At 35.1% G+C, this 27,038-nt stretch overlaps 1 protein-coding gene across 1 annotated transcript in view; it reads right to left on the bottom strand.

Annotated features, from left to right (window-relative positions):
* The window catches only part of Hdx (highly divergent homeobox), a 121,086-nt gene that overhangs the window by 40,807 nt on the left and 53,241 nt on the right, over positions 1–27,038 (bottom strand). Inside the window, exon 5 of the mRNA XM_046425394.2 lies at positions 5,444–5,590. Within this exon, the coding sequence (XP_046281350.1) occupies positions 5,444–5,590 (147 nt within the window). The remainder of the gene's footprint in view (positions 1–5,443; positions 5,591–27,038) is intronic.

A 27,038-nucleotide genomic window follows, 5' to 3' on the forward strand; every position in this document is an offset into this window, starting at 1 on the left:
GAAACAAGAAATATAAATTAAATAATAAATATAGATAAATAAAAAGTTAAATGTGGAACAAAGAAGGAATACATAACATTATTAAAAACAATAATAAAAGATAGAATGGATGGAGAAAAAAAAACAAATAAAAATTCTACCTAGCCAAATTGCATGGAAATGCTTCTCTCCAGGTCTTCTAATACCAGATGGTAGGGATGAGAAGCAGTAATATGTTGTGACTACAGTTTGTTTTAATTCTTCTCAGCTGTTGCCAAAGATATTGGTGTGGTATGCAGTTGCTCCTTTTGTTTCTTGCTGAATAAATTAAAGCAAAATGTGTTGACCATTTCTATCTGCATATTCTATCTGCAGTTTTTCAGTCTTTGCACCTAGGGTTATGGCAAATGTTAAAGCCACAGTGAGCCCTTCTCACCTACTAAGTTTTGGAAGGTGAATCATGTGGAGTGTGTATTTGCTCTGGAGGTTTTTGTCTATGCACTTAGAGGTTGTGGTAAATGTCAAAGCCATGAAAGATCCTCAGAATGCTTCTGAGGCTGGAAGGAGCAACTGAACCATTGGGTTCTGTGATTGGCTACTCTTGATTTTGGTGCCTTCAGTCCTGCCCCACCACATGCAAAACCACACATGGCAGTATAATTGAACCACTGTGCCTTCCACTTCTGTCTCTTGTCACAGCCTGCATTCCATGCAACATAAATCTCTCAGCAGGTCTGTGTCAGAGACTTTCTCTCAAGCATGGCTACTCCTGCTCAGTCAATGCAGTGGAGTGTCCACAGGGGCACTGGGATGTGATTTTGCTGAGTTATCTTATCCCCAAAGTAGTTTGGTCTCTGACAATACAATTCTTTTCAAGATGGCTGCTGAATATAGTACTTTAAGAGTTTGCTGAAAGATGCAGTGAAATTCTTCTCTAAAGTTAGCTTGTTGTGAAGACTTCAGGTCACCTTTTTATTTAAGCTATTGGCATGCAAGATGCAGCATTCTACCTGAAACTGTTTTTCTCCCAACGGAAGTGCCAGTTACCAGGTGCTAGCTTGTTTCTCTTCTCTTGTTTCACTGTTTTCCATAATCTATGGAATTCACCAAGTTTTGTTTTCTGTGCTGTCAATTTCTAGTGCTCACACAAGCAGTTACACACCTGTTAACTTTGTTTCTATTCTGTGGAGAAGCAAACTAGTACTGAGTGTCTTTATTCTGCCATCTTTGAGCCCTTTCTGTATCTAATTTTGAAATCACCTTAATGATAGGCATACATGTATGGAAAAACATAGTGTATAGAAGATCTGGCATTAATTGCAGCTTCAGGAATCCACTGGAGATCTTGGAACATACTTCCCATGAATAAGCACAGGGAACAACTATATAAAAAGGAAAAATAAATCTAAAATTTCCAAATTATATTGTGAGTAATGGTTAACAGCCTGTGGCAAAGATTTTGTTATCAATAACTATCATAATGTCATCAATAACTAGAAGGTATATTAGATTTTAGAACATCTAAGTGATTTCCTGAAATCTAGAGAATATATTGTATGGCAAACACATTCTTCTTTAGTGTAATTTACCAGATATTATAAAGAAACCCTCTTAAAACACATGACCTCTTCACCTTTTCTCCTTGACATAAACATCCTGACATGTTCAAAAATCACCAGAAATAATAGATAATATATAACCCAAATAGTATCATTTCTTCCTCCTTTTTCTTCTAATTAGGACTTGCTTCAGGGATACAGTATTCTGCACATAGTAATGGTTCAGTGAGGGCTCTCATGTCAATGGCTTTGGTCATTGATAGAATACTTGTCAGGAATTCCCTGGATATTTTATCTTTTCACTGTATGCTTTAAAAAAGCTGCTGTCCTTGTCTCCTGTCTCTTGCAATATGGGGATCTCAAGAAGGCTCTATGGCAGAAAATGGCACAGATTCCTTACTAATATCAGTGACATATTCATAGAAAATTTAAAAAAAATAAAAAACTCAGTAGACAGATAGTTTGAGCATAGTTACTGAAGGTAGATCAAAAGGATAAATATATAAAAATGGGAATCTCAGAATAAAAGTTGTATTCCAGATGCAGAGAGTAACCAATCCAGACTGGAAAACATCAGAAGACTACAGGAAATATAGCTTCAGGATTTGTTTCACTACCAAATGTTTATGAATGAATTGAAAGGAGGTATAAAAAACCGGGAGAGTGTTTGAGGATATACTAGTATTAAGCACACAGAAATCTAAACAAGCAAACATAATATAAAAAACAAAAACTAAGTAAATTATGAACTTCAGGGTAATAAAATAATGTTATGCAGAAAGGGAAAAAACTGATATTGTACAACCCAATTGAATGATGTAACACATTTATATATAGTCATAATAATGTTAATATTGAGTATCAAATTGGTGAAAATTAAGGGAGGATAATGGGAGAGGAATTATGTATGTAAATAAAATGGTCAATGAAAGAATTCTAAAAAAGAGAATTTTTAAGAAAAAATCCTTGCATTTCAAAAAATGAATAGACAAAGTCTAATGTTGAAAAATCAAGAAGTAGCAATATAAATAGATATGGAAAAGATACTTGTCTATTCCCCATACTTATTCTCACCTTTTTCCAGAATAGTAGCAGGTTTAGCTGGGCACATTTATGTCACAGTAAAATAATATTCATGCTTTCGCTGTAGTTTGGGATGACCATGTGAATGATCTTTAGCCAGTTGGGTATAAGTTCAAATATCATATGGCAGTTTTACCCTTTAAAAGGTGTTTTTTTTTTTTTTAACACCCTTTGACACTTTTTCTTACCCTTCTCTGTTGTACTGCTTAGATTACATATGCCATCATTTTGGACTTTGAAGAGGATGCATTATAGGATAACAAAATAGAAGATGAAGGCATCATGGTTTCAATTTTATAGAACAGAACTACTATGCTAGCTACTGGACTTACACATGGAATTATTTGTCTTAGTCCATGTTACTTTGAGCTTTTGTAACTAACAGCTAAATGTAAATTTAATTAATATAGCACATCATGTATAGATGGAAGTAAATACAAATGAATCATCTAACAGAGTGGAAAGTGTTTGATTCTGGCTGTTGGAAAACAGTAGGAGTGGAGAAGTGAGGAATGTTCATTTTTTGACAAATTCTATAGAATGACTTAAGCTATATGCATGTATAACTTTGATTTAAAGAATTAAAAATAAATATGACAATTAGGACATATATTCTACACTTTCCTCTTTTTGGCTTTTACCTAGGATTCTCATACAATGATCCCACTCCAATTCTTCTTCTGTCATTTGTATCTTTGTGTCATCCTTGCTAGAATTTAAGCTCCTTAAAATTAGGAAGTGTCTAATGCATTTCTCCCTCCTTGTTAGTATAACTAACATATAGCATCATACTCAGTAAATACAGAATTGAAATTGATTTCCCATCTGAATTCTAACAAGAAAGAGCAAGGCTCTAAACAGGATATTATCTATTTTTAAAATAGCATTCGTTTTGAGAAATCTGTATTCCACCATTTCTCCCTATGTTGTTTGTTTTTTTCATATGTATGTGAGGAAATACTTTATTTCTTCTAGAATAAGTTTATGTTTTGTCACTTGTTCTTTAATAGTACTATTCTGTGGATCTCTTGGGATGATTCTTTGGTGTTTGCTGAAGCCAGTTCTTACTTGCTAACAAGACTCACTTGTTAGCATCTCTTCACAACTTTGCATTGAAAGACACATCAGCTATGGTGGAAATATTTTTTTTTTTTGAGGAGAGGTAGGGGGTACCAGGAATTGAACTCAGAGGCACTGAGCCACTGAGCCATATCACCAGCCCTATTTTGTATTTTATTTAGAGACAGGGTCTCACTGAGTTGCCTAGTGCCTCGCAGTTGCTGAGGGTGGCTTTGCACTCACAATCCTCCTGCCTCAGCCTCCTAGCCTCTTGGGATTACAGGCATGCACCACCATGCCTGGCTATGATGAAAATCTTTTTTAGTTTTATTAAATAGTGGGGATTGAACCCAAGGGCTTGCACGTGTAAGTGCTTTATCACTGGACTGCATTCTCAGCCTTTGTAGCAATAATTATTTGAGACAAGGTCTAAGTTGCCCAGGTTGACCTTGAATTTTCAATCTCCATGCCCATGCCTAAGCCTCCAAAGTAGCTTAGATTACAGGTGTGCACCCCTGGTCTAGAGTGGGAAATTTTATACCACAGAAATTAATAAATAATAATGTCACAATGTCATTTTCCTTAAACAGCTGATTGTTAAATACCAGCACCACCACTACCTAAAACCCCCTATTAAGTTTTTCATAATTAATCAGCATATTTTTAAATCTATCATTCATTACAGGAATATGTGAGATTTATTTCTGATTACCTCATATAATTTAATAGCATTACTGAAATACATTTAACATCATACAATTCACTTATTTAATGTATACAGTTAAAACATTTTCAATGGATTCACAGATATGTGCAATAATATCAATTCTCTACTTTCAAATTAATTAGATTGATTCAGAACAAAAAGAAACCCCTATTCATTAGTAGCCATTACCCTGTCCTCCTTAACCTCGGGTGTGGACATCCCTAATGTACCTTCTATCTCTATAATTTGCTTATTTTTTTTCTGCACATTCCATATAAATTGAATCATATAATATGTAAAATAATATGTGACTAGCTTATTTGCTTTTGAATGATACTTTCAAGGACTATCCATTCTGCAGGCTGTGTCTACTTTTCATTCCTTTATATGGCTATATAATATTCTATTATATGCATATACTACATTTTGTTTTTCCATTCATTTGGTAGACATCTGGATCGTCTCCACATTTTGGATATTGTGAACACTACTGTTATGAATATATGTGTATAAGTTTTTGGGTGGATATATGTTTCTTTTAAATTGAGTATTTATATAGAATAGAATTGTTGAGAACTAAGATACCTCTATGTTAAAATTTTGAAGACAGTTTTCCAAAGTGGCTAAAAGATTTTACATTATGCCAAGCAGTGTATAAGGGTTCCAGTTTCTCTAAATCTTGACCAAAACTTGTTATTGTCTGTCTTCTTTATTATAGTATAATGGTATGTGTTGAGTGGTTATCTCATTATGGAATAATGTTAAACATTTTTTCATGTCTTTATTGGCCATTTGCATACTTCCTTGGAGAAATGTTTTCACAGATCCTTTGTTTATCTTTAACTGCCGTATTTGCCATTACATAACTGAGTTGTAAGATTTATTTACATATTTGGATATGTTTAATATTAAATACATAATTTTAAGAATCTATCATTCTGTGGGTTATCCTTTCATTTTATTGATGGCATTGTTTTTAGCACTTTGTGTGGTATTTTAAAGCTTTCATTTATACCACTCATCAACTATAGCATGACAATTATTGAAAATGCCTTACCCGAACTATTTCACAATCAACATTTAATTCAGTTGCAACAGCTTCAATCTTCTCTCTGCAAACAGAGCCCAGGCTGGTCATACCATTGTCCCAGTACTTCTTCAGGGTGGCTAAGTCTCGATCACTGAACTGAGTACGGTCCTGTAGCTAAACAATACATTTTTTTATTAAAAAATTAGAATAAACAAAGAAAGCAGTGTTATAGAAAGGGTCATCAGGGTGAGCTATACTGTTACTTTAAATGTAAAATAGTAGGTAAATTCATTTCATAATCTCTGTTTCCTTATTCTGAAAATGAGTATTTTCATTTATTTTATTTCCAAAATATAATCTGATGTGCTAGGATTAAGAGTTGGATTTTTAAAAAATATTTATTTTTAGTTGTAGTTGGAAACAATATTTTTATTTTATTTATTTATTTTTATGTGGTGCTGAATATCGAACCCAGGGCCTCACATGTGCTAGGTTGATGCTCTACCATTGAGCCACAATCCTAGCCAAGAGTTGGATTTTTATCAGAAATTTTTAATATGTTGGTTTTGAGTAATTACAATTACACAAATAATACTTATTCATTGTCAAAAATGTAGATAAATAAGAATTTAAGTCACCCCGAATTTGTAAATAATACTTGCTAACATTTAATATATATTTCTTCATTTTTTGTATAAAACACATTCACATTCAAATACTACACACAGATAAAAACCAAAGATATGATTACATCAGTGCCTTTTGATAAATTAATCTAGATTTGCCATACAAACCTTCTAGTTATATTGTAATTAATTTTAAAGGTAAGTAATTAAAATTTAAGAGGATAATATAGCTCTAAGAAAGCAAACATATTTATGGCTTCAAAATTTTTCACAATAAACCTAACCTTTTTGTTCTCAAAATTTTTTTATTCTAGAAACTAAGGGCTTTACATTGTTTTAATTCAATGAATCCTAGAGGCAACCATAGGAAGTAAATTAGAAACATGATAGGATAATGACCTTCATTTTGCTGATAAGGTTTCAGGAAATAAAGGTCAAAGGACTCATTCAATAAGGGCATACAGAGTCCATGACAGAGTTAGAAACATAAATAGCTCTGATTTTTTTCTACAGACTTTATCCCTATGAATTCTCCAATTATCTCAATGGGTGGTGGAAAAATCCAAAAATGGACTTTAATTGAAACTATGTATATCTGTGTATTTGTCTGTGTATCTGTATATTTGTGGTGAGAGAAAAGACAAAGTGTATGTGTGTGTGTGTGTGTGTGTATGAGAGAGAGAGAGAGAGAGAGAGAGAGAGAGAGAGAGAGAGAGAGAGAGAGAGAGAGATTGACTGTAAATGTGAGTTTAATACAAACGTTGAAAACGATGGCACGAGGTGTGAGTTTCTGTTGCTGCCTTCTGTCTGTCTGGTCCAAAAGAGAGGCACGATATCACACACTTCCTAGACATAGATGGCTTTTAACATTTCCTTTCTAAATGAAATCTAAAATGGAATCTTTCCTAAATCATATTTTGGTAACAGTGGAAAATGATATATAAAACAATAACTCATGACTTTAAAAAATTACAATGTCTAAAAATGATGTAATACTAAACAATTGGGAACAAGTATGTTTTAAATTAATTTTAGCCACAAGGAGGAAAAGTAATATATGAATTCTCAGCTTAGTAACAAGAGTGATGTATCTATTAATATATTTGATCATTAGGTATATCTTTTCTCCTTACTTGAAAAAACCCCCCTGAGTAACATGCATTATATTTCCAAATACTAAATTACAAGTTCCCAATAAATGAATCAAAGCATGTCATCCCAGCTTTTTGTCTTCAAGAGGAATAGCCCTAAATTGTTTTATTTATTTTTTAACAGCCTGATGATCATATTAAGAGCTCATCCTACATCAACCGCACAATATTGTGTAGCTTAAATTCTCAAAACTTAGAAAAACATAAACAATATAAAATTCTAGGAAGTTCCAAATAATTCATCAAAACAGCCAACATAAATATTCCCATAATTTTCCATTGCACCAAAATCTTCACTGCAGTTTAAGCTGTATTACTGTCAGAATGGAATGAATAATGAACAGAACACTGAACACACTCAGCCAATTAATTTGTAATTCATTTAGAGGACATGCAAAGCTGATTCATCCCTTAAATTGAACTAAATAAAACCTGATTTGATTTGCTAGAAATGTGCTGGGGTCTTAGCATTAGCAATGCTAAAGGCGACCTTTTATGACAATGCCTATTAAGTAGAAGCTTATTGGGGAAGAGCGTTTATTTTTAAAGCTCCCTAAGAGCATATTTTAACTAAGAAAATAAATAAGGTAATAAAAATCAATTAGAATTAAAACTGAATACCCATTTAGAAAAGGGGAAAAATGGACATTTAAAGGAGAAAGTGAAGTTTTCTCTATGTAAGACCAAAGTTAAAGTCAGTTTTATCTTTCTGTTGGAATCTCAAGCACCTTTATTTTATTAGCATCCTGAAGACTTAGCTGTGGTTCAGGTAAAGACAGGCAATTATTTTGTATATTTTGAGAAAAGAGTAGAACTCTAATAACCCAGGAAATCTAGGTGAAAACTGAGGCTTGGCACAAGTAACCAGATAATTTTGGTGGCTTTGCTCACGTCATATTGACATATAACAGAAATCTTCTGGCCTTTTCACAAATCTCAATGATACTTCTGGGAATTAATTAGGTCCTTTGCTTTTCTTTTAAAAATAACATTAAGTGACAAAAGTCTGATACGGGGTACAGAGTTTTCTAAGTATAAATCTTAGCTAAATGTGGAACTGAGCTATATATTTGTACCTAGATGAAGTTCTTTCGAATGACAACAAATATTTTGATGGGTCTTGCATTTAATCTGTATATTGCTTTTGGTAGTAGGGCCACTTTGGCAATATTAATTCTCCCTATCTAAGAACATGGGAGGTTGTGCCATGTTCTAAGATTTTCTTTAATTTCTTCTTCAGTGTTCTGTAATTTTCATTGTAGAGATATTTCACCTCCTTGGTGAGATTAATTCCCATGTATCTTCTTTGATGTTATTGTGAATGGGATGATTTTCCTGATTTTTTTATTAGCAGAATCACTGTTGAAATACAGGAAAGATACTGAATTATGAACGTTAAAATTATATCAAGCTACTTTACTGAATTCATTTATCACTCTAGAAGACTGCTGGTGGATTTTTTTGTGTCTTCTAGATATAGGATCATGTCATCAGGAAACACATAATTTGACTTCTTCTTTTCCTATTTGTAATTTTCTTCTCTTGCTTGATTGCTCCTGATAGAGTTTCAAGAAATATATTGAACAGAAGTGGTGAGAGTGGACATCCTTGTCTTAATTTCTGATTTTAGAGGAAAGGCTTCCAGTTTTTCTCCATTTGATATGATATATAGTCTTTATAATGTTGAGGTAAGTTTTCTAATTCAAGTAATACTTCATTCAGCTTCCTTCATTAGTTTTTATTCATTCACTACCATTCCCTATCCAGAACCTCAGTTTTGATGATAGTTCATGCTGTTGAGATGTCAAACTAATCTTGTAAAATTTTATTCAGCTCTCCACTAGATTATAAACTCCTTAATCAGCAAGGATCATGTGTTTTACATGTATTTATTTAATTACTTATTTATTTTCCAGTGCTGGAGATCAATCCTAGGGCCTTGGACAAGCTATATAGTGAGCTACACCTTTAACCCTTGTAACAAAACAGAGTCAGATAATCAGGAAGTTATGAAATGTGCTATAATCTTGCTCCCTTCCTTACTTGTAAACCCACAATCTTGACACCAAAAACAGCCACCGTTAGTAATTTCTTCAGTATCATTTCAGGATAAAAATGCACACATATTCTTATAAAAACCACAACACATGGATTGATATCACAAATTTTTCCACTCAATAGTGTGCCATGAAAACTTTCTATATCAATGTAGATAGATATACCTTAATCTTTGTGTGTGTTTATGTGGTAAAAACATTTAACGTGAGATCAAACTTCTCAATAAAAATTTAAGTGTACAATATACTACTAATTATTATAGGCACAGTTTTGTCTGGAATGTCTCTAGCACTTATTCATTCTATGAAATTTAAATTTCATATACAATGAATATATGCTAACTATTTCCCTCTCCCTGCTACTGCTGCTAGAAACCGCTTTTCCAGTCTCTGCTTCTATATAATTGACTATTTAAAAGATGATTTATGTAAGTTAAATAATGCAGCATTTGAAATCAATAAACAGAAAAAGTAAAGGTATTGTGTCCATCTACATCTAAAAATAAAAATAATGCAGTATTCATCATTTTGTGACTGGCTTAATTTCACTGAGTGTAATGTCCTCCAGGTTCACCAAGGTTGTCACTAATGACAGGATTTACATTTTTGATAATGAATATATATATATATATATTCATTATAAAAAAACCCAATATATATATATATATATATATATATATATATATATATATATATATTCACCCCCATGCCATATTTTATTTATTCATTCTTCTTTCAGTGGACATTTAAGTTGTTTCATATTTTGGTTACCAGGAATAATGCTGCAATGATTATGGGAGGGTAGATGACTCTTAGAGATCCTACCTTCAAAACTTTTGCATATATACATAGAACTGGAATTTCTGGATCATGTGGTAGTTGTTTTTTATTTTGTGTACATCTCACAAAGTAAAAGTAAAGGGTAGTTTTTTGTTTGTTTGTTTTTTAGCTAAAATATTATACTGTATCCTATATATACTATACAATATAGTTATTTATTACTGGGCATTTTGTTATTTTATGTTACTTGTATTAAAAAATAATGCTGAGACAGATATCCATGAACGTATATCTTATTTTATATTTTCAATAATTATGATGTGTAATTTCTACTAGTGTGTTTTGATGACTAACTTTTCTTTGTATAAGTGAGGAAGGGAGTACTGTCTTAGAGTTATGAGGATGGCCATAGGCCACAAGCTTTGGTACAATAACAGTGGGGGATTTCAATATCACACACTCACCAACAGATAGACCAGTCAGGTGAAAATTAATATATAAACTTATATCCCAAAACAGGATCAACTGAATTATATTATTTACATATTCTTATTGCTGTAGAATACTGTATGCTACATGGGATCACATGAGGTTGCACTTGGAAATGGCATGAAAAAGCAGGGGTTGAGAGAGGCAGGTTTTGTGTGTCATCCTTGATTCCCACAGGAAGATGTGATTGGATTGTTTAAATCATTTTGTGGTATAGCAGGGTCCTGATCCTGTTACTCAGAGATGAGCAGGCATTGCACTTAGTGCCCATGATAAAGAGGGTTGTTTGAATACTGTACATTAACTGCAGTAACACAATGAGGAGGGGCTTGTGAGACATTAAGAACAAAAAAATTTTTAAATCTGCAAAAGAAAATTGCCAAGACACAATTAAAGGTAATCCATTAGATTAATAGTGGACTTCTCAGCAGAAACACTCTAGTCCAGGAGGATATGACAGGATATATTGCAAGTCCTGAAAGAAAATAAGTTCAACCAAGATTACTACATATAGAAAGATTATATTTCAGAATCAAATGAAAAATATATAGCTTCCAAGATAAGCAAAAATTGAATAAATTCATGATTACCAGACTAGTTTTACTAAACATGCTTAAGAGAGTCCAGCATTCTGAAGTGGAAGAAAGAGAACTACCACCATGATAGCATGTGAAAGTATAAATCCCATTAGATCCAGAGATATAAAAATGAGAAATGCAAAAAGATCAAGCAGTAAACCATCAAAAGATGAAGTTGAGTAAGTTGAATATTCAAATAATAAGAAGAAATTCAACAAAATGATATGCATAATTCATAACTACCATTAATAACTTTGAGTACAAATGGTCTTAATTCTCCAATTAAAAGACACAGACTGGCTGCATGTACTAAAAAACCAGAGCCAGCAATTATACTGCCTTCAAGAAACTCAAATCATTGGTAAGGATACACACAGACTGAGAGTGAAAGGATAGAAAACAATATTTCAAGTAAAAAGAATCTAAAACCAAGCAGGAATAGCTATTCATATAACAAAATAGACACCAGTATGAAAACTATAAGAAGAAACCAGGAAAGATACTATATAATGATCAAAGGATCACTTACTCAAGAATATATAACAATTGTAAATTTATATGTACCTACTATTGGAGCTCCCAATCTAATAAAACAAATACTATTACACTTAAAGAGAGATACAGGCTTTGGTACATAACAGTGGGGGATTTCAATACAATACTCTCACCAACAGAGAGACCAGTCAGGTGAAAATTAACAAAGAAAAAACAAAGTTAAATTACATTGCAGATCAGATGGACTTAACAGACATTTACATCCTGTTTCATCCAACAGCTTTGGAACAAATATTCTTTTCATCAGAATAGACTATGCATTAGTGAACAAAATAAGCTTTAATGGATTTTAAATTTTTAAATCATATCCTATATCTTTCCTGATCACAATGGAATAAAACTAGAAATCAACAACATGAAGAACTTTAGAAATTATACAAACACATGAATATTGAACAACACACTTGCATGCATGATGGTAATTGAGGAAATTATAAAGGAAATTAAAAATTACTTGAAACAAAAATGGAAAGTAACATACAAAATCTGCTGTATAAAACAAAAGCAGTACTAAGAGGAAAATTAATATCAGTGAGAGCCTACATTGAAAAATAGATCTTGGGCTGGGATTGTGGCTCAGCGGAAGAGCACTTGCCTAGCATGTGTGAAGCCCTGGGTTCGATCATTAGCACCACATAAAAATAAAATAAAGATACTGTGCCCACCTACAACTAAAATAATATTAAATATTAAAAAAATAGATCTTAAATACATACCTAATGATGCATCCCAAGATCTCAGAAAAGTGAAAATGTACCATACTCAAAATTACTAGAAGAAAAGAAACAATAAAGATTAAAGCAGGGCTATGGCTATAGCTCAGTGGTGGAGCACTTGCCTAGCAATGTGTGAGGCACTGGGTTAGATCCCCAGCACCAAATATAAATAAATAAATAAATAAATAAATAAATAAATAAATAAATACTGTCCATCTAAAACTATATTTTTTAAAAAATAAGATTAAAGCTTAACTAAAGGAAACAGACATAAAATGATAATACAAAGGATAAAAGAAACAGAGTTTTTCTTTAAAAAGATTTTTTAAAAATTGATAAACCTTTAGCTAAATTAAGAGAGAGAGAGAGAGAGAGAGAGAGAGAGAGAGAGAGAATTAGATATCAAAAGGAAATATTACGGGGCTGTGGTTGTGGCTCAGTGGTAGAGTGCTCACCTAGCATGTGCAAGGCCCTGGGTTTGATACTCAGCACCACATAAAAAATAAAATAAATATATTTTTTAAAAAATCAAAACATTACATTAACACCACAGAAACTTAAAGGATCATTAGTGATTATTTTGAAAAAAAATATGCTAACACACTAGGAAATTCAGAAGAAATGTACCAATTTATGGGCACATATGACCTATGAAAATTGAACCAAAAAGACACAAAAAACTAGAATTGACTGTTAAGAAAATAAGACATTGAAATAGCAATAAAAAGACTTACAAGATCAAGGATGAGATGGTTCCAGTACTGAAATTTACCAAACTTATAAAGCAAACAATGCTTTTCAAATTATTCCACAAAATAGAAAGGGAAGGAACCCATCCAAAACACTCTATGAGGACATCATTACACAGTTACCCAAATTGTACAAGGACACACACACACACACACACACACACACAAGGAAACTATAAACTGATGAACAGATGTGAAAATCCTAAATAACATATGAACAAATCAAATTCAACAGTATATTGGAAAGATCATACCACAATTTCATTCCAGAGATGCAAGATGCTTCTCCACACACAGTCAATAAACAAAATAATCAAATATAATGAATAAGTGACAAAAATAACTTGATCACCTTCATAGATGCAAAAAATCATTTGACAAATTTGACATATCTTCATAATAAAATCCCTGGACAAACAAGTATAGAAGATGGAGAGGTCTCTCATGTTTATGGATCAGAAGAATTAATATTGTTAAAATATTCATGTTACCCAAAGTGATCTATATATTCGATGAAATTTCTGTCAAAATAACCAATAACATTTTTGCATAACTACAAAAAATACCAAAATTCATATAGAAACGTGAAAGAACCAGAATAGCCAAAGCAATCCTGAGCAAAACAAGTAAGGATGGAGGTATCAGAATTCCTGATTTTAAGACATGCTACAGAGCCTTACCAATGAAAACAGCATATTGGCATAAAAATAGATACATAAGCCAATGGAACAAAATAGAGAATCTATAAATAAACCATACATCTACAGTCAACTGATTCTCAACAAACATGCAAAAAAAAAAAAACATTGGAGAAAAGACAGTTTCTTTAACAAAGGGTCTGGGAAAATTGGATATGCATGCCCATGCAGAAGATGGGAAACTTGAACACTATTTCTCACTCTGTATAAAAATCAACTCAAATGGATTAAAAACCTTAATGTAAGTCCTCAATCTCTGAAATGACTAGAGGAAAACATAGGTGAAACCCTTAAAGATAATGATAAAGGCAATAATTTTCTGGATTAAATTCCAAAAGCCAAGGTAACAAAAGCAAGTATTGACAAATGAGAGTACATCAAATTAAAAAGCTTTGGCACAGCAAAGGAAACAAACAACAGAATGAGGAGACAACCTACAGAATGGATGAATATATTACTACTCACATGATGGAGAATTAATATCTACAATTCATAGATCACTCATGTAGCTTCATGTCATAAAAATAAATAATCCAATGAAAAATGGGCAAATGATCTGAAGAGACATTTCTCAAAAGAAGGAATACAATAAATACATGAACATATGCTCAATATCATTAGCCACCATGAAAATGCAAATCAAAACTACAATGAGTTAACATTTCACTCCAATATTAATGGGTGCTATGAAAAAGTTAAAAATAACAAATGCTGTCAAGGATGTATAGAAAAGAGAACCCTTATTCACCATTGGTGTTAATATAAAAATTGTACCACTTCAGAAGGCAATATGGAAGAACATCAAAAAATAAAACTACCATATCATTCAGCTATACTACTCCTAAGTATAATTCCAAAAGACATAAAATCAGAATGAAAAAAAATATATCAGCATTCTCATGTTTATTGTGATCCTATTCACAATAGCTAATATGTGGAATCAAACTAGGTGCCCATCAACAGATGAGTGGATATAGAAAATATGGTATATATACACAATGGTGTATTATTCATCCATAAAGAAGAATGAAATCCTGTCTTCTGAAACAAAATGGACAGAAATGTAAGACATCATGTTGGGTGAAATGAACGTGACATAGAAAGGCAAGTATTATGTTCTCATATATGGGCAACTAAAAATTGTGGCTCTGAATGTAGAAGAGAGTATACTAGGGAATGGAAAGGTTGATGGGGAGTTAGGAAAGTGAAAAATGGATAGATAGACATGATCAATCAACAATGAATGCAGATGCAGAAATATAACAATAAATAAAATTAATGTGTACCAAAAATGCAATAATAATAGTAAAAAAATAATAGTTTTCTTTCTTTTTTTATTTTTAAAGTTTCTATGCCCCAGTAAAAACAACTGTACAAAACAAATGTTATCTTTTTTATAAACAATGATATTTTAAAATCAGGTCTAGTACATTTTTCTTTTATCAATGTATTCACAATTTATATTATGCATATGACTTTTCAAAACATTATGCTAGAGATATATCATCCCTCTCTATTTATACCAATCCTGTTTCCAGTGAAAATATATTCTTACCTATAAGACACTGAATATCGAGACCTCATAAAAAGTCCTCTTTCATGGATTTTTCTGGGAGAAAAATCTAATCTGATTAATTTTATTTTTCAAATATATATATATATATATACACACACACACACACACACACACACACACATATGCCATGAATCACTTGTTCTTTTAAAATTGTTGTTATAATTATACACAATCTTGGATCCATTGTGATATAATCATACATGCACAGTTCATAATTTCGTCCATTTCCTTCCCCTGTATCTCCCTTTTTCTCCTCCCTTTTACCCCTTCCTCCACTCCACTGATCTCTCTTCTATTTTCAGGAATGCCTTTTTTCGTTATTTTCTAATTTCCACATAAAAGATAAAACCTATGACCTTTGGAATTTATGAGTATGCCCAATTTCACTTAGCATGAATTCTATAGTCCCATCCATTTTCCTGCAAATGAAAATTATATTATTCTTGATGATATAATAAAACTCTATTGTAAAAGCTATCTATTTTCTCCATTTTAAATGGAGAAAAAATTGTAAGCATTCCCTCTAAAAACTGGAACATGAAAGGGATGCCCTCTTTCACCACTTCTATTCAACATAGTCCTTGAAACTCTAGCCAGAGTAAATAGACAAAAGAAATTAAAGGGATACAAATAGGAAAAAAAGAACTCAAACTATTACTATTTGACAATGACATGATTCTGTATTTAGAGGATCCAAAAATTCCACCAGAAAACTTCTAGAATTAATAAATGAATTCAGCAAAGTAGCAGGATATAAAATCAACAACCATAAATCACATGAATTTCTACATATCAGTGATGAAACCTCTGAAAGAGAAATTAGGAAAACTACCCAATTCACAGTAAACCGCCCCCCCCCCCAAAATAAAATACTTGGAAGTGAATGTAACAAAAGAGGTGAAAGACCTCTACTATGAAAATTACAGAACACTAAAGGAAGACATTGAAGAAGACCTTGGAAGATGGAAAGATCTCCTATGTTCTTGGATAGCACTATACAGATTTAATGCAATTACAATGAAAATACCAATAACATTTTTCATAGAAATAGAAAAGGCAATCATGAAATTCATTTGAAAAAATAAGAGACTCAGAATAGCCAAAGAAATCCTTAGCAACAAGTCAAGCAGGAGGTATCACAATACCAGACCTATACTACAGAGCTACAGTAACAAAAACAGCATGGTATTGGCACCAAAATAGACAGGTAGAGCAATGGTACAGAATAGAAGACATAGAGACAAACCCACATAAATGCAGTTATCTCATATTACATAAGGGCACCAAAACATTCTTTAGAGAAAAGATAGCCTCTTCAACAAATGGTGCTGGAAAAACAGGAAATCCTTATGCAACAAAATGAAACTAAACCCCTATCTCTCACCATACTCAAAACTCAACTCAAAGTAGATCAAGGTCTTAGGAATTAAACCAGAGACCCTGGGCTTAATAGAAGAAAAAAATAGGCCCATATCTTTACCATGTCAGATTAGGTCCTGACTTTCTTAACAAGACTCCTAAAGTGCAAGAAATAAAACCAAGAATCAATAAATGGGATGGATTCAAACTAAAATGCTCTTTTTCAGGAAAGGAAACAATCAGTAATGTGAAGATAGAGCCTACAGAATTGAAGAAAATCTTTGCTACAGGTGCCTCAGATAGAGCACTAATCTCCAGGATATATAAAGAACTTAAAAAACTTAACACCAAAAAAAAAAAAAAATAAGAAAGAAAAAGAACCCAATCAATAAATGGCCTAAGGAACTGAACAGACATTTCTCAGAAGAAGATAATATACAATTTATCAACAAACATGAAAAAATGATCAACATCTCTAGCAATTATAGAATTGCAAATCAAAACTACCCTAAGTTTTCATCTCACTCCAGTCACAATAGCAGTTATCAAGAATATAAGCAATAATAAGCATTAGCAAGCATGTGGGGGGAAAGGTATACTCATACATTGTTGGTGGAACTGAAAATTGGTGCTACCACTCTGGAAAAGCAGTCTGGAGATTCCTTAGAAAACTTGAAACGGAACCACCATTTGACTCAGTTATCCCACTCAGCATACTACAGTGATGCACCACGTCAATGTTTATAGCAGCTCAATTCACAATGGCTAAACTGTGGAACCAACCTAGATGCCCTTCAATAGACCAATGGATAAAGAAGCTGTGGTATATATAAACAATGGAATATTACTCAGCATTAAAAGAGAATACAACTATGACATTTACAGGTAAATGGATGGAATTGAAAAATATTGTGCTAAGTGAAATATTCCAATCTCAAAAAAAAAAAAGGCCGGATATTTTCTCTGATTTGTGGATGCTGATCCATAATGGGGTGGGAAAGGCAAGGGAAGAATGGAGAAACTTTGAACTGGGCAGAGAGTAGTGAGGGGAGTGGGGAGAATAGGAGCAAGAAAGATGGACATCATTACCCTAGGTACATGTGTGATTGCACAAATGATGCGACTTTATATTTTGTATAACCAGAGAAATGAAAGTTGTGCTCCATTTGTGTAAAATGAATTAAAATTAAAATTCATTCTGCTGTCATGTCTAACTAATTAGAACAAATAAAAATAAAAAAATCCATATACACAATGTATATACACACACATTTTATTTATCTATTCAGATATGTCACAGTTTTGTTTATCCATTCATCTGCCAATGGACACTTAGGTTATTTCCACAACTTGGCTATTGTGAATTGTGCTGCTATAAATATGGACATACATGTATCACTATAGTACACTGATTTTAGTTCTTTTGGGTAAATACCAAGCAATGACATAGGTGGGTCATATGGTGATTCCATTCCTAGTCTTTTGAGGAACCCCCATATTGATTATCTTAGTGGTTGTACTAATTTACAACTCCATCAACAGTTTATTAGTGTTCCTTTTTTCCTGCATCCTCAATAGCATTTACTATATTTGAATTCTTAATGATTGTCATTCTAGATGAAGGGAGATGTAATCTCAGCAATTTTGATTTGCTTTTCCCTGATTACTAAAGACATTGTACATTTTTTTTTCATATATTTGTTGGTTATCTGTATTTCTTTTGAGGAATTTCTGTTAAGTCTATTTGTCTATTGATTGGGTTTTTCTTTGGTATTAATTTTTTGAATTCTTTATATATTCTGGATATTAATCCTCTGTCAGAGGAGTATGCAATAACATTTTTTTCCATTCTGTAAGCTCTCTCTTCATGTTCATGTTTCCTTTGTTGCACAGAAGGTTTTTAATTTTTTTTTTTGAACAGGTGACTGAATCCAGGGACATTTACCCACTGAACCACATCCCCAGCACATTTTTAGATTTTTTTTTGACATGGGTCTCACGGAGTTACTTCCAGCTTGAAGAAGTACAGATCTTGGTACTCGTCTGCCTCTACAAACGTGTGAGCCAATTTTCTGTCTCCATTAATCCTGCTGGTTCTGTTTTTGTAGAGAACTATTACTAACCCAAATTTTTTAATAATCCTAAGGCCCCTTGTAATTTATTCTTGGAACTTCCCTCTGTTTACAACATTGTTTACTCTGGGTACGGTGTGTCTGAATTTTTAGTCTCTGGAGTGTAGATGCTCCTTGACTTACTATGAGGTTACACACCAATAAACAAATCATAAATTAAAAATACTAGAAGTAAAAATAAATTTAATACACCTAACCTACTAAGTGTCATAGCTTAGCAACATGGTACACTGTAGAGTATTTGTTGTTTACCCTCACAATTGCATGGCTGACTGCGTACTGTAGTTTACTGCTGTTGCCCAGCATGATGAAAGTGTATTCTGCCACATACTGCTATTCTGTGAGAATATAAAAGTCAAATTCACAAGTACATTTTATATTTAATGTGTATTTATTTTATAAATAAAAAGCATAAAAATATAGTATATTGAATCACCATAACTTTGAAACCGTCTGTAGTGTCATGAAAATCCCTGGCCCAACTTCCTTCCAAAGGCACCATATGTGAGAACTAGCTGTCCTTTTTATCCCTTCAGTGCTCAAGATTGAATGCAGGGCCTTGTACATGTTAGGCAAGAGCTCTAACACTGAATTACAACTCTGGTCCCTACCTGTTATTTTTCATTTAACTTTTCTTAAAAGACAAACAGTGATCTCTAGAGCTTCTACTGGCATAGTTCAGCTAACATTTTATTTGTCTGACAAGCAGTTTCAGTCACAGTTTTCTGCCAAGGGAGTGTAATACAAATAGAAAACTTCTTTCCACTGACAAGCAGAAGTGAAGCAAACCCCCCCCCCCCTATTATTAGAGCTAAGCTTAAACACATTGAATTCAGATAAGTACACTATTTAAGGAACTCCCTAGAGAAATGGACACATCATTTTGGATAGAATTGAATAATATTTTTCTCTCTGAACTTAGCAGGTGATAGCCTCAATAAAAATAGAGGAATTACTGGTTATCTTCTGTGTACAAGAGCAAACTTGTAAATGTGAATTCCATCATTTAACATACATACAAAACTTCTATTCTCCAACAACAAAAATTAAAAGCCAGAAACAGCATACATTCTTTAATTTTTTCTCCTCAGTGCAAAATAGTGAAAATCCAGAAAGTCCCAATTTAGATTAGAATCTTCCTAATTGTAGGCAAGTTCATTAATCTCTGAGGCTTAGTTTCTTTATTTTAAAATGGATATTGTCTCTCATGTAGGATTGCTAAAATGATTAAATGAGAAAACTGATGCAAAATCAATCAGGCTCATAGTCACGGGAATAAATAAACATTAGTGTCCTCTGACACCTACCTCTTCCAACACACCCACCTGTATCCAAAACAAGAAAAAAAGTACAAGGTGCTATTAGGGGGAGGCTATTTACAAGGAGAATCACAGATACTTGAGGGAATATTGTACTCTTCTAGAAAGAGGAATTGTAGTTGGCCATGTTTGGAATTTTGCCAGCTTCTCTGTTAAGGGCATTTCATCCTGCCTACTTTTCTGAATCTTTTAGAAATTATACATTGCACATTCACACCAGGTTTGTGATTTACATTTTTACTATTTACATTTGAGAGATAGCCCCTGTGGAGCACATATGTCACTTGGATTATAGCTAGCTGTGGAAAGTGTCTGAATTCCTGCCTTGTCAATATCATTCCACCATTTATAAGAACACAGACATAGCTTTCATTAGCTCTTTTACAGACCCCTCAGTTATGGCATCTCAGGTTCATATTTGGTACTGCTTGCTTCTATGTGTTCTTTGAAGAACCTTGTTTGTTGAGTAACTTAAATATAGGGGTCTGTTACCCTGCAGCACAGTTCTTGAGCTTACAGGGAATCTGTGACTAGCTCCTGCAATGTGCCACCTAGGGGCTGGGGATATGGCTCAAGCGTTAACACGCTCTCCTGGCATGCGCGGGGCGCTGGTTTCGATCCTCAGAACCACATAAAGATAAAATAAAGATGTTGTGTCCACCGAAAACTGAAAAATAAATATTAAAAAATTCTCTCTCTCTTTAAAAAAAGAGATTAGTTAAAGTAAATAAAAATAGGAGACTCACACCAAAAAGGAATTTGAAAAAATTGTCTTATTGGTGCAATAGAATAAACATGTGGATGGCTTGGAGTGTATAGATACAGCAATACAACAACTGTTGGGACATAAATTAGAAGGGAGGTCATAAACTTATAGGAAAAAAGAGATAAAATGTTGTGGGGGATCCAACATGGCGGCGAGAGGGGAGGCAGCGCTTTCAGTACCTCCTCAACAACGGGGTCAGAGAGACGCATGGATACGCTTAGATTCGACCTGCTGAGAAACTCCTAGCAAAATTCCACTAAAGAGAGACCGGCCGGGAATCGGTAGGATTTTTGGAGGTGACAGTTTGCACTAGATGAGTGAATCTCCGCCACACAGTGCAGAGGTCCAGACCCACCAGCCGCTGCCCGCGCGACTCGGCGACTGTCGGCTGCCTGCACCGGCCCCGCGTCAGGGCGGATAGCCTCAGAGGGGCAGCGCAGCAGGAGCGGTGCAGGGACTCTAGGAAGAGGTCTCTCGCCAAGCCTTCATGAAATAGCGAACCGGGAGCTGAAACCAACCAGAGACAGACCAGTCCCACCCCTCCCTTCGGACACTCCAGCAAGGAGCCTGGGGCCTGCCATAGCAGAGAGGTCACATCACCAAAGTTCCGCCAACAGAATTCCTTCCCAGCGGAATCCACGTTAGCAGGTGTGTGACTCCTACCCCCTCCAGATACAAGCAGCCAGGAAACCTCGGGAATCTCTCCGGGGGCGTGTCTGTAGGGAAGCAGAGGGGATTCCAGATCCCCACCTCCCCTTAACACCAGTGGCGACACCCAAGATCTTAGCCGCCAGTTTCTGGGGGCGTGCCCACCAAAGGGGTCCGGAAAAATTAAACTGTTGGTTCCCAGATCACCCCACCACAGCACTGGGGCTTAGATGAATGACAGAGAGGGTGTTCATCGTTCGGGATATAGGACACGCGGTGGGGCTGCAAGTGTAATCAGATCCTTGGGGAACCGCCTCTGGTGAACAGGACCTGGCTGGCTGGCTGGGAGGAGGAACAGGGGGAGGGGCCGGATAAGTGAAAGGGCTCTGGACTAACAGGATTGAGAGACTCCCAGGAGCCACCTTACAGGGATTTCTGTCAGCACATAAAGGGCAGAAGCTCGGCTCAGAGGGCACAGCTCCGCCTATTGGAAGAGAAGAAAATGGGATTCAGCCATAGAACAGGGGATGCCAGCATGGCAGAGATCTGATGTCATCGGAGAGCGGCCGAGGAGAGAACTTCATCGGTGCCAGCGGCGACGGAAACAGTTGGTCCCCTGGTAGGGAGGGTGAGTCACAGATACCCGAGTCTCTCTCCCTTTGTCATGGAGCCAGAGGGGAGGAGCGGGGCCACCGCCCGCGCCTGCAAGGTAGGCAGACCTGCTACCAAGCTGCAGATCAGGCCCAGCGGTCTGCAGGCGTGGTAGGAGGGGCAGGGCAGAGCCGCCGCCCGCGCCGGCAAGGTAAGCAGACCTGCGACAGACCGGCGGATCAGGCCCAGCGGCCTGCCAGCGTGGTACACACTTCACCCCAGCTGGAGTAGGGGCAGAGCAGAGCCTTTGCCCGCGCCCAGATCAGGCCCAGCGGCCCGCCTGTGTGGTGGTCAAGTGACCCCAATTGGAGTGGGGGCGGAGCGGAACTGACACCCGTGCCAGCAAGGTGGGCAGACCGGTGACCAACCTTCAGATCAGGCCTAGCGGTCCCCGGGCGGGGTACAAGGGGCAGGGCAGAGCCTTCACCCCCACCTGCAAGGTAGGCAGACCTGCGACAGAACGGCGGATCAGGCCTAGGGGTCCGCGGGCGTGGTAGACACCTCACACCAATTGGAAGAGGGGCAGAGCAGAGCCCCCGCCCGCACCTGCAAGGGAGACTTTTCAACTATACAAGAGCAATATAAATATATAGGGGGGGAAAATTTCAAAAACACAACAGTTTCACCAAGAAGAAAGAAACGCAAGCAGTATGAAAAGACAAGGAAAGAAAGGACTACAAGCAATGCAGGTCAACTCAACTTTAGAAGAGATAACAGCTGCAGCAGATGGAATGTCAGATAAAGAATTCAGGATATATATGCTTCAGATGATCTGGAGTCTCAAGGAAGAAATTAGACAGCAAAATCAGACAATGAAAGATCACTTTGACAAGGAATTACACAAACAAATCCAGGAAGCAAAGGATCAACTATACAGGGAGATAGAGGTTATAAAAAACAAACAAACAGAAATCCTAGAAATGCAGGAAGCAATAAACCAACTTAAAAACTCAATGGAGAATACTACCAGCAGAGTAGAACACTTAGAAGATAGAAAATCAGACAATGAAGACAAAGTATTTCAACTTGAAAAGAACATAGACAGCTCAGCAAGACTGTTAAGAAACCATGAGCAGAACATCCAAGAAATATGGGATAACATTAAGAGACCAAACTTAAGAGTCATTGGGATACAGGAAGGTATAGAACTCCATACCAAAGGAATGAGCAATTTATTCAATGAAATAATACGAGAAAACTTCCCAGACTTGAAGAATGAGACAGAATCCCAAATTCTAGAAGCCTACAGGACGCCGAATGTGCAAAATTATAAGAGATCCACACCTAGACACATTATAATGAAGATGCCCAACATACAGAATAAGGAGAGAATTTTAAAAGCTACAAGAGAAAGGAAGCAGATTACATTTAGGGGCAAGCCAATCAGGATAACAGCTGATCTTTCAACACAGACTCTGAAAGCTAGAAGATCCTGGAATAACATATTTCAAACACTGAAAGAAAATGGGTTCCAACCAAGAATTGTGTATCCAGCGAAATTAAGCTTCAGGATGGAAGATGAAATTAAAACCTTCCACGACAAACAAAAGTTAAAAGAATATGCAGCTAGAAAACCATCTCTTCAAAACATCCTCGGCAAAATATTACAGGAAGAGGAAATGGAAAATAACAATGAAAACCAACAGTGGGAGGTAGGACAGTAAAGGGGGGGGGAATAATCATAGAAGAAAACAAACCATGTTTAGTAACATAAATAAACAAATATGGCTGGAACAACAACCCATATCTCAATAATAACCCTAAATGTTAATGGCTTAAACTCACCAATTAAGAGACACAGGCTAGTAGAATGGATCACAAAACAAGACCCAACAATATGCTGCCTACAGGAGACCCATTTGATAGGAAAAGACATACATAGGCTGAAGGTGAAAGGTTGGGAAAAATCATATCACTCATATGGACTTCGGAAACAAGCAGGAGTGTCCATACTCACATCAAATAAAATAGATTTCAAGCCACAGTTAATCAAAAGGGATAAAGAGGGACACTACATACTGCTCAAGGGAACCATACACCAACAAGACATAACAATCATAAATATATATGCCCCAAACAATGGTGCAGCTATGTTCATCAAACAAACTCTTCACAAGTTCAAGAGTCTAATAGACCACCATACAATAATCATGGGAGACTTCAACACACCTCTCTCGCCACTGGACAGATCTTCCAAACAAAAGTTGAATAAGGAAACTATAGAACTCAATAACACAATTAATAACCTAGACTTAATTGACATATATAGAATATACGACCCAACATCAAGCAGTTACACTTTTTTCTCAGCAGAACATGGATCCTTCTCAAAAATAGATCATATATTATGTCACAGGGCAACTCTTAGACAATATAAAGGAGTAGAGATAATACCATGCATCCTATCTGATCATAATGGAATGAAACTGAAAATCAACGATAAAAGAAGGAAGGAAAAAGCATACATCACTTGGAGAATGAACAATAGGTTACTGAATGATCAATGGGTTATAGAAGACATCAAGGAGGAAATTAAAAAATTCTTAGAGATTAATGAAAACACACACACAACATATCGGAATCTATGGGACACATTGAAAGCAGTTCTAAGAGGAAAATTCATTGCTTGGAGTTCATTCCTTAAAAAAAGAAAAAACCAACAAATAAATGATCTCATACTTCATCTCAAAATCCTAGAAAAAGAAGAGCAAAACAACAGCAAAAGAAGTAGAAGGCAAGAAATAATTAAAATCAGAGCTGAAATTAATGAAATCAAAACAAAAGAAACAATTGAAAAAATTGACAAAACTAAAAGTTGGTTCTTTGAAAAAATAAACAAAATCGACAGACCCTTAGCCATGCTAGCGAAGAGAAGAAGAGAGAGAACTCAAATTACTAGCATACGGGATGAAAAAGGCAATATCACAACAGACACTTCAGAAATACAGAAGATAATCAAAAATTATTTTGAATCCTTATACTCCAATAAATTAGAAGATAGTGAAGGCATAGATAAATTTCTTAAGTCATATGATCTGCCCAGATTGAGTCAGGAGGATATAGACAACCTAAACAGACCAATATCAATCGAGGAAATAGAAGAAACCATCAAAAGACTACCAACTAAGAAAAGCCCAGGACTGGATGGGTATACAGCAGAATTTTACAAAACCTTTAAAGAGGAACTAATACCAATACTTTTCAAGCTACTTCAGGAAATAGAAAAAGAGGGAGAACTTCCAAATTCATTCTACGAGGCCAACATCACCCTGATACCTAAACCAGACAAAGACACCTCAAAGAAAGAAAACTACAGACCAATATCTCTAATGAACCTAGATGCAAAAATCCTCAATAAATTCTGGTGAATCGGATACAAAAACATATCAAAAAAATTGTGCACCATGATCAAGTAGGATTCATCCCTGGGATGCAAGGCTGGTTCAATATACGGAAATCAATAAATGTTATTCACCACATCAATAGACTTAAAAATAAGAACCATAATATGATCATCTTGATAGATGTGGAAAAAGCATTCGACAAAGTACAGCATCCCTTTATGTTCAAAACTCTAGAAAAACTAGGGATAACAGGAACATACCTCAATATTGTAAAAGCAATCTATGCTAAGCCTCAGGCTAGCATCATTCTGAATGAAGAAAAATTGAAGGCATTCCCTCTAAAATCTGGAACAAGACAGGAATGCCCTCTTTCACCACTTCTGTTCAACATAGTTCTCGAAACGCTGGCCAGAGCAATTAGACAGACGAAAGAAATTAAAGGCATCAAAATAGGAAAAGAAGAACTTAAATTATCACTATTTGCAGATGATATGATTCTATACCTAGCAGACCCAAAAGGCTCTACAAAGAAACTATTAGAGCTAATAAATGAATTCAGCAAAGTGGCAGGATATAAAATCAACACGCATAAATCAAAGGCATTCCTGTATATCAGCAACAAATCCTCTGAAATGGAAATGAGGACAACCACTCCATTCAGAATATCTTCAAAAAAAAAAATACTTGGGAATCAACCTAACAAAAGAGGTGAAAGACTTATATAATGAAAACTACAGAACCCTAAAGAGAGAAATAGAAGAAGATCTTAGAAGATGGAAAAATATACCCTGTTCATGGATAGGCAGAACTAACATCATCAAAATGGCGATATTACCAAAAGTTCTCTATAGGTTTAATGCAATGCCAATCAAAATCCCAACGGCATTTCTTGTAGAAATAGAGAAAGCAATCATGAAATTCATATGGAAAAATAAAAGACCCAGAATAGCAAAAACAATGCTAAGCAGGAAGTGTGAATCAGGCGGTATAGAGATACCAGACTTCAAACTATACTACAGAGCAATAGTAACAAAAACAGCATGGTACTGGTACCAAAACAGGCGGGTGGACCAATGGTACAGAACAGAGGACACAGAAACCAATCCACAAAACTACAACTATCTTATATTTGATAAAGGGGCTAAAAGCATGCAATGGAGGAAGGATAGCCTCTTCAACAAATGGTGCTGGGAAAACTGGAAATCCATATGCAACAAAATGAAACTGAATCCCTTTCTCTCGACATGCACAAAAGTTAATTCAAAATGGATCAAGGAGCTTGATATCAAATCAGAGACACGCCGTCTGATAGAAGAAAAAGTTGGCTACGATCTGCATACTGAGGGGTCGGGCTCCAAATTCCTCAATAGGACACCCATAGCACAAAAGTTAATAACTAGAATCAACAAATGGGACTTACTCAAACTA

The sequence above is a fragment of the Marmota monax genome, unplaced genomic scaffold, assembly GCF_021218885.2.
Source record: "Marmota monax isolate L192 unplaced genomic scaffold, Marmota_monax_Labrador192_F-V1.1 WCK01_AAM20220418_F8-fsc00176, whole genome shotgun sequence".
NCBI classification, from domain to species: domain Eukaryota; kingdom Metazoa; phylum Chordata; class Mammalia; order Rodentia; family Sciuridae; genus Marmota; species Marmota monax.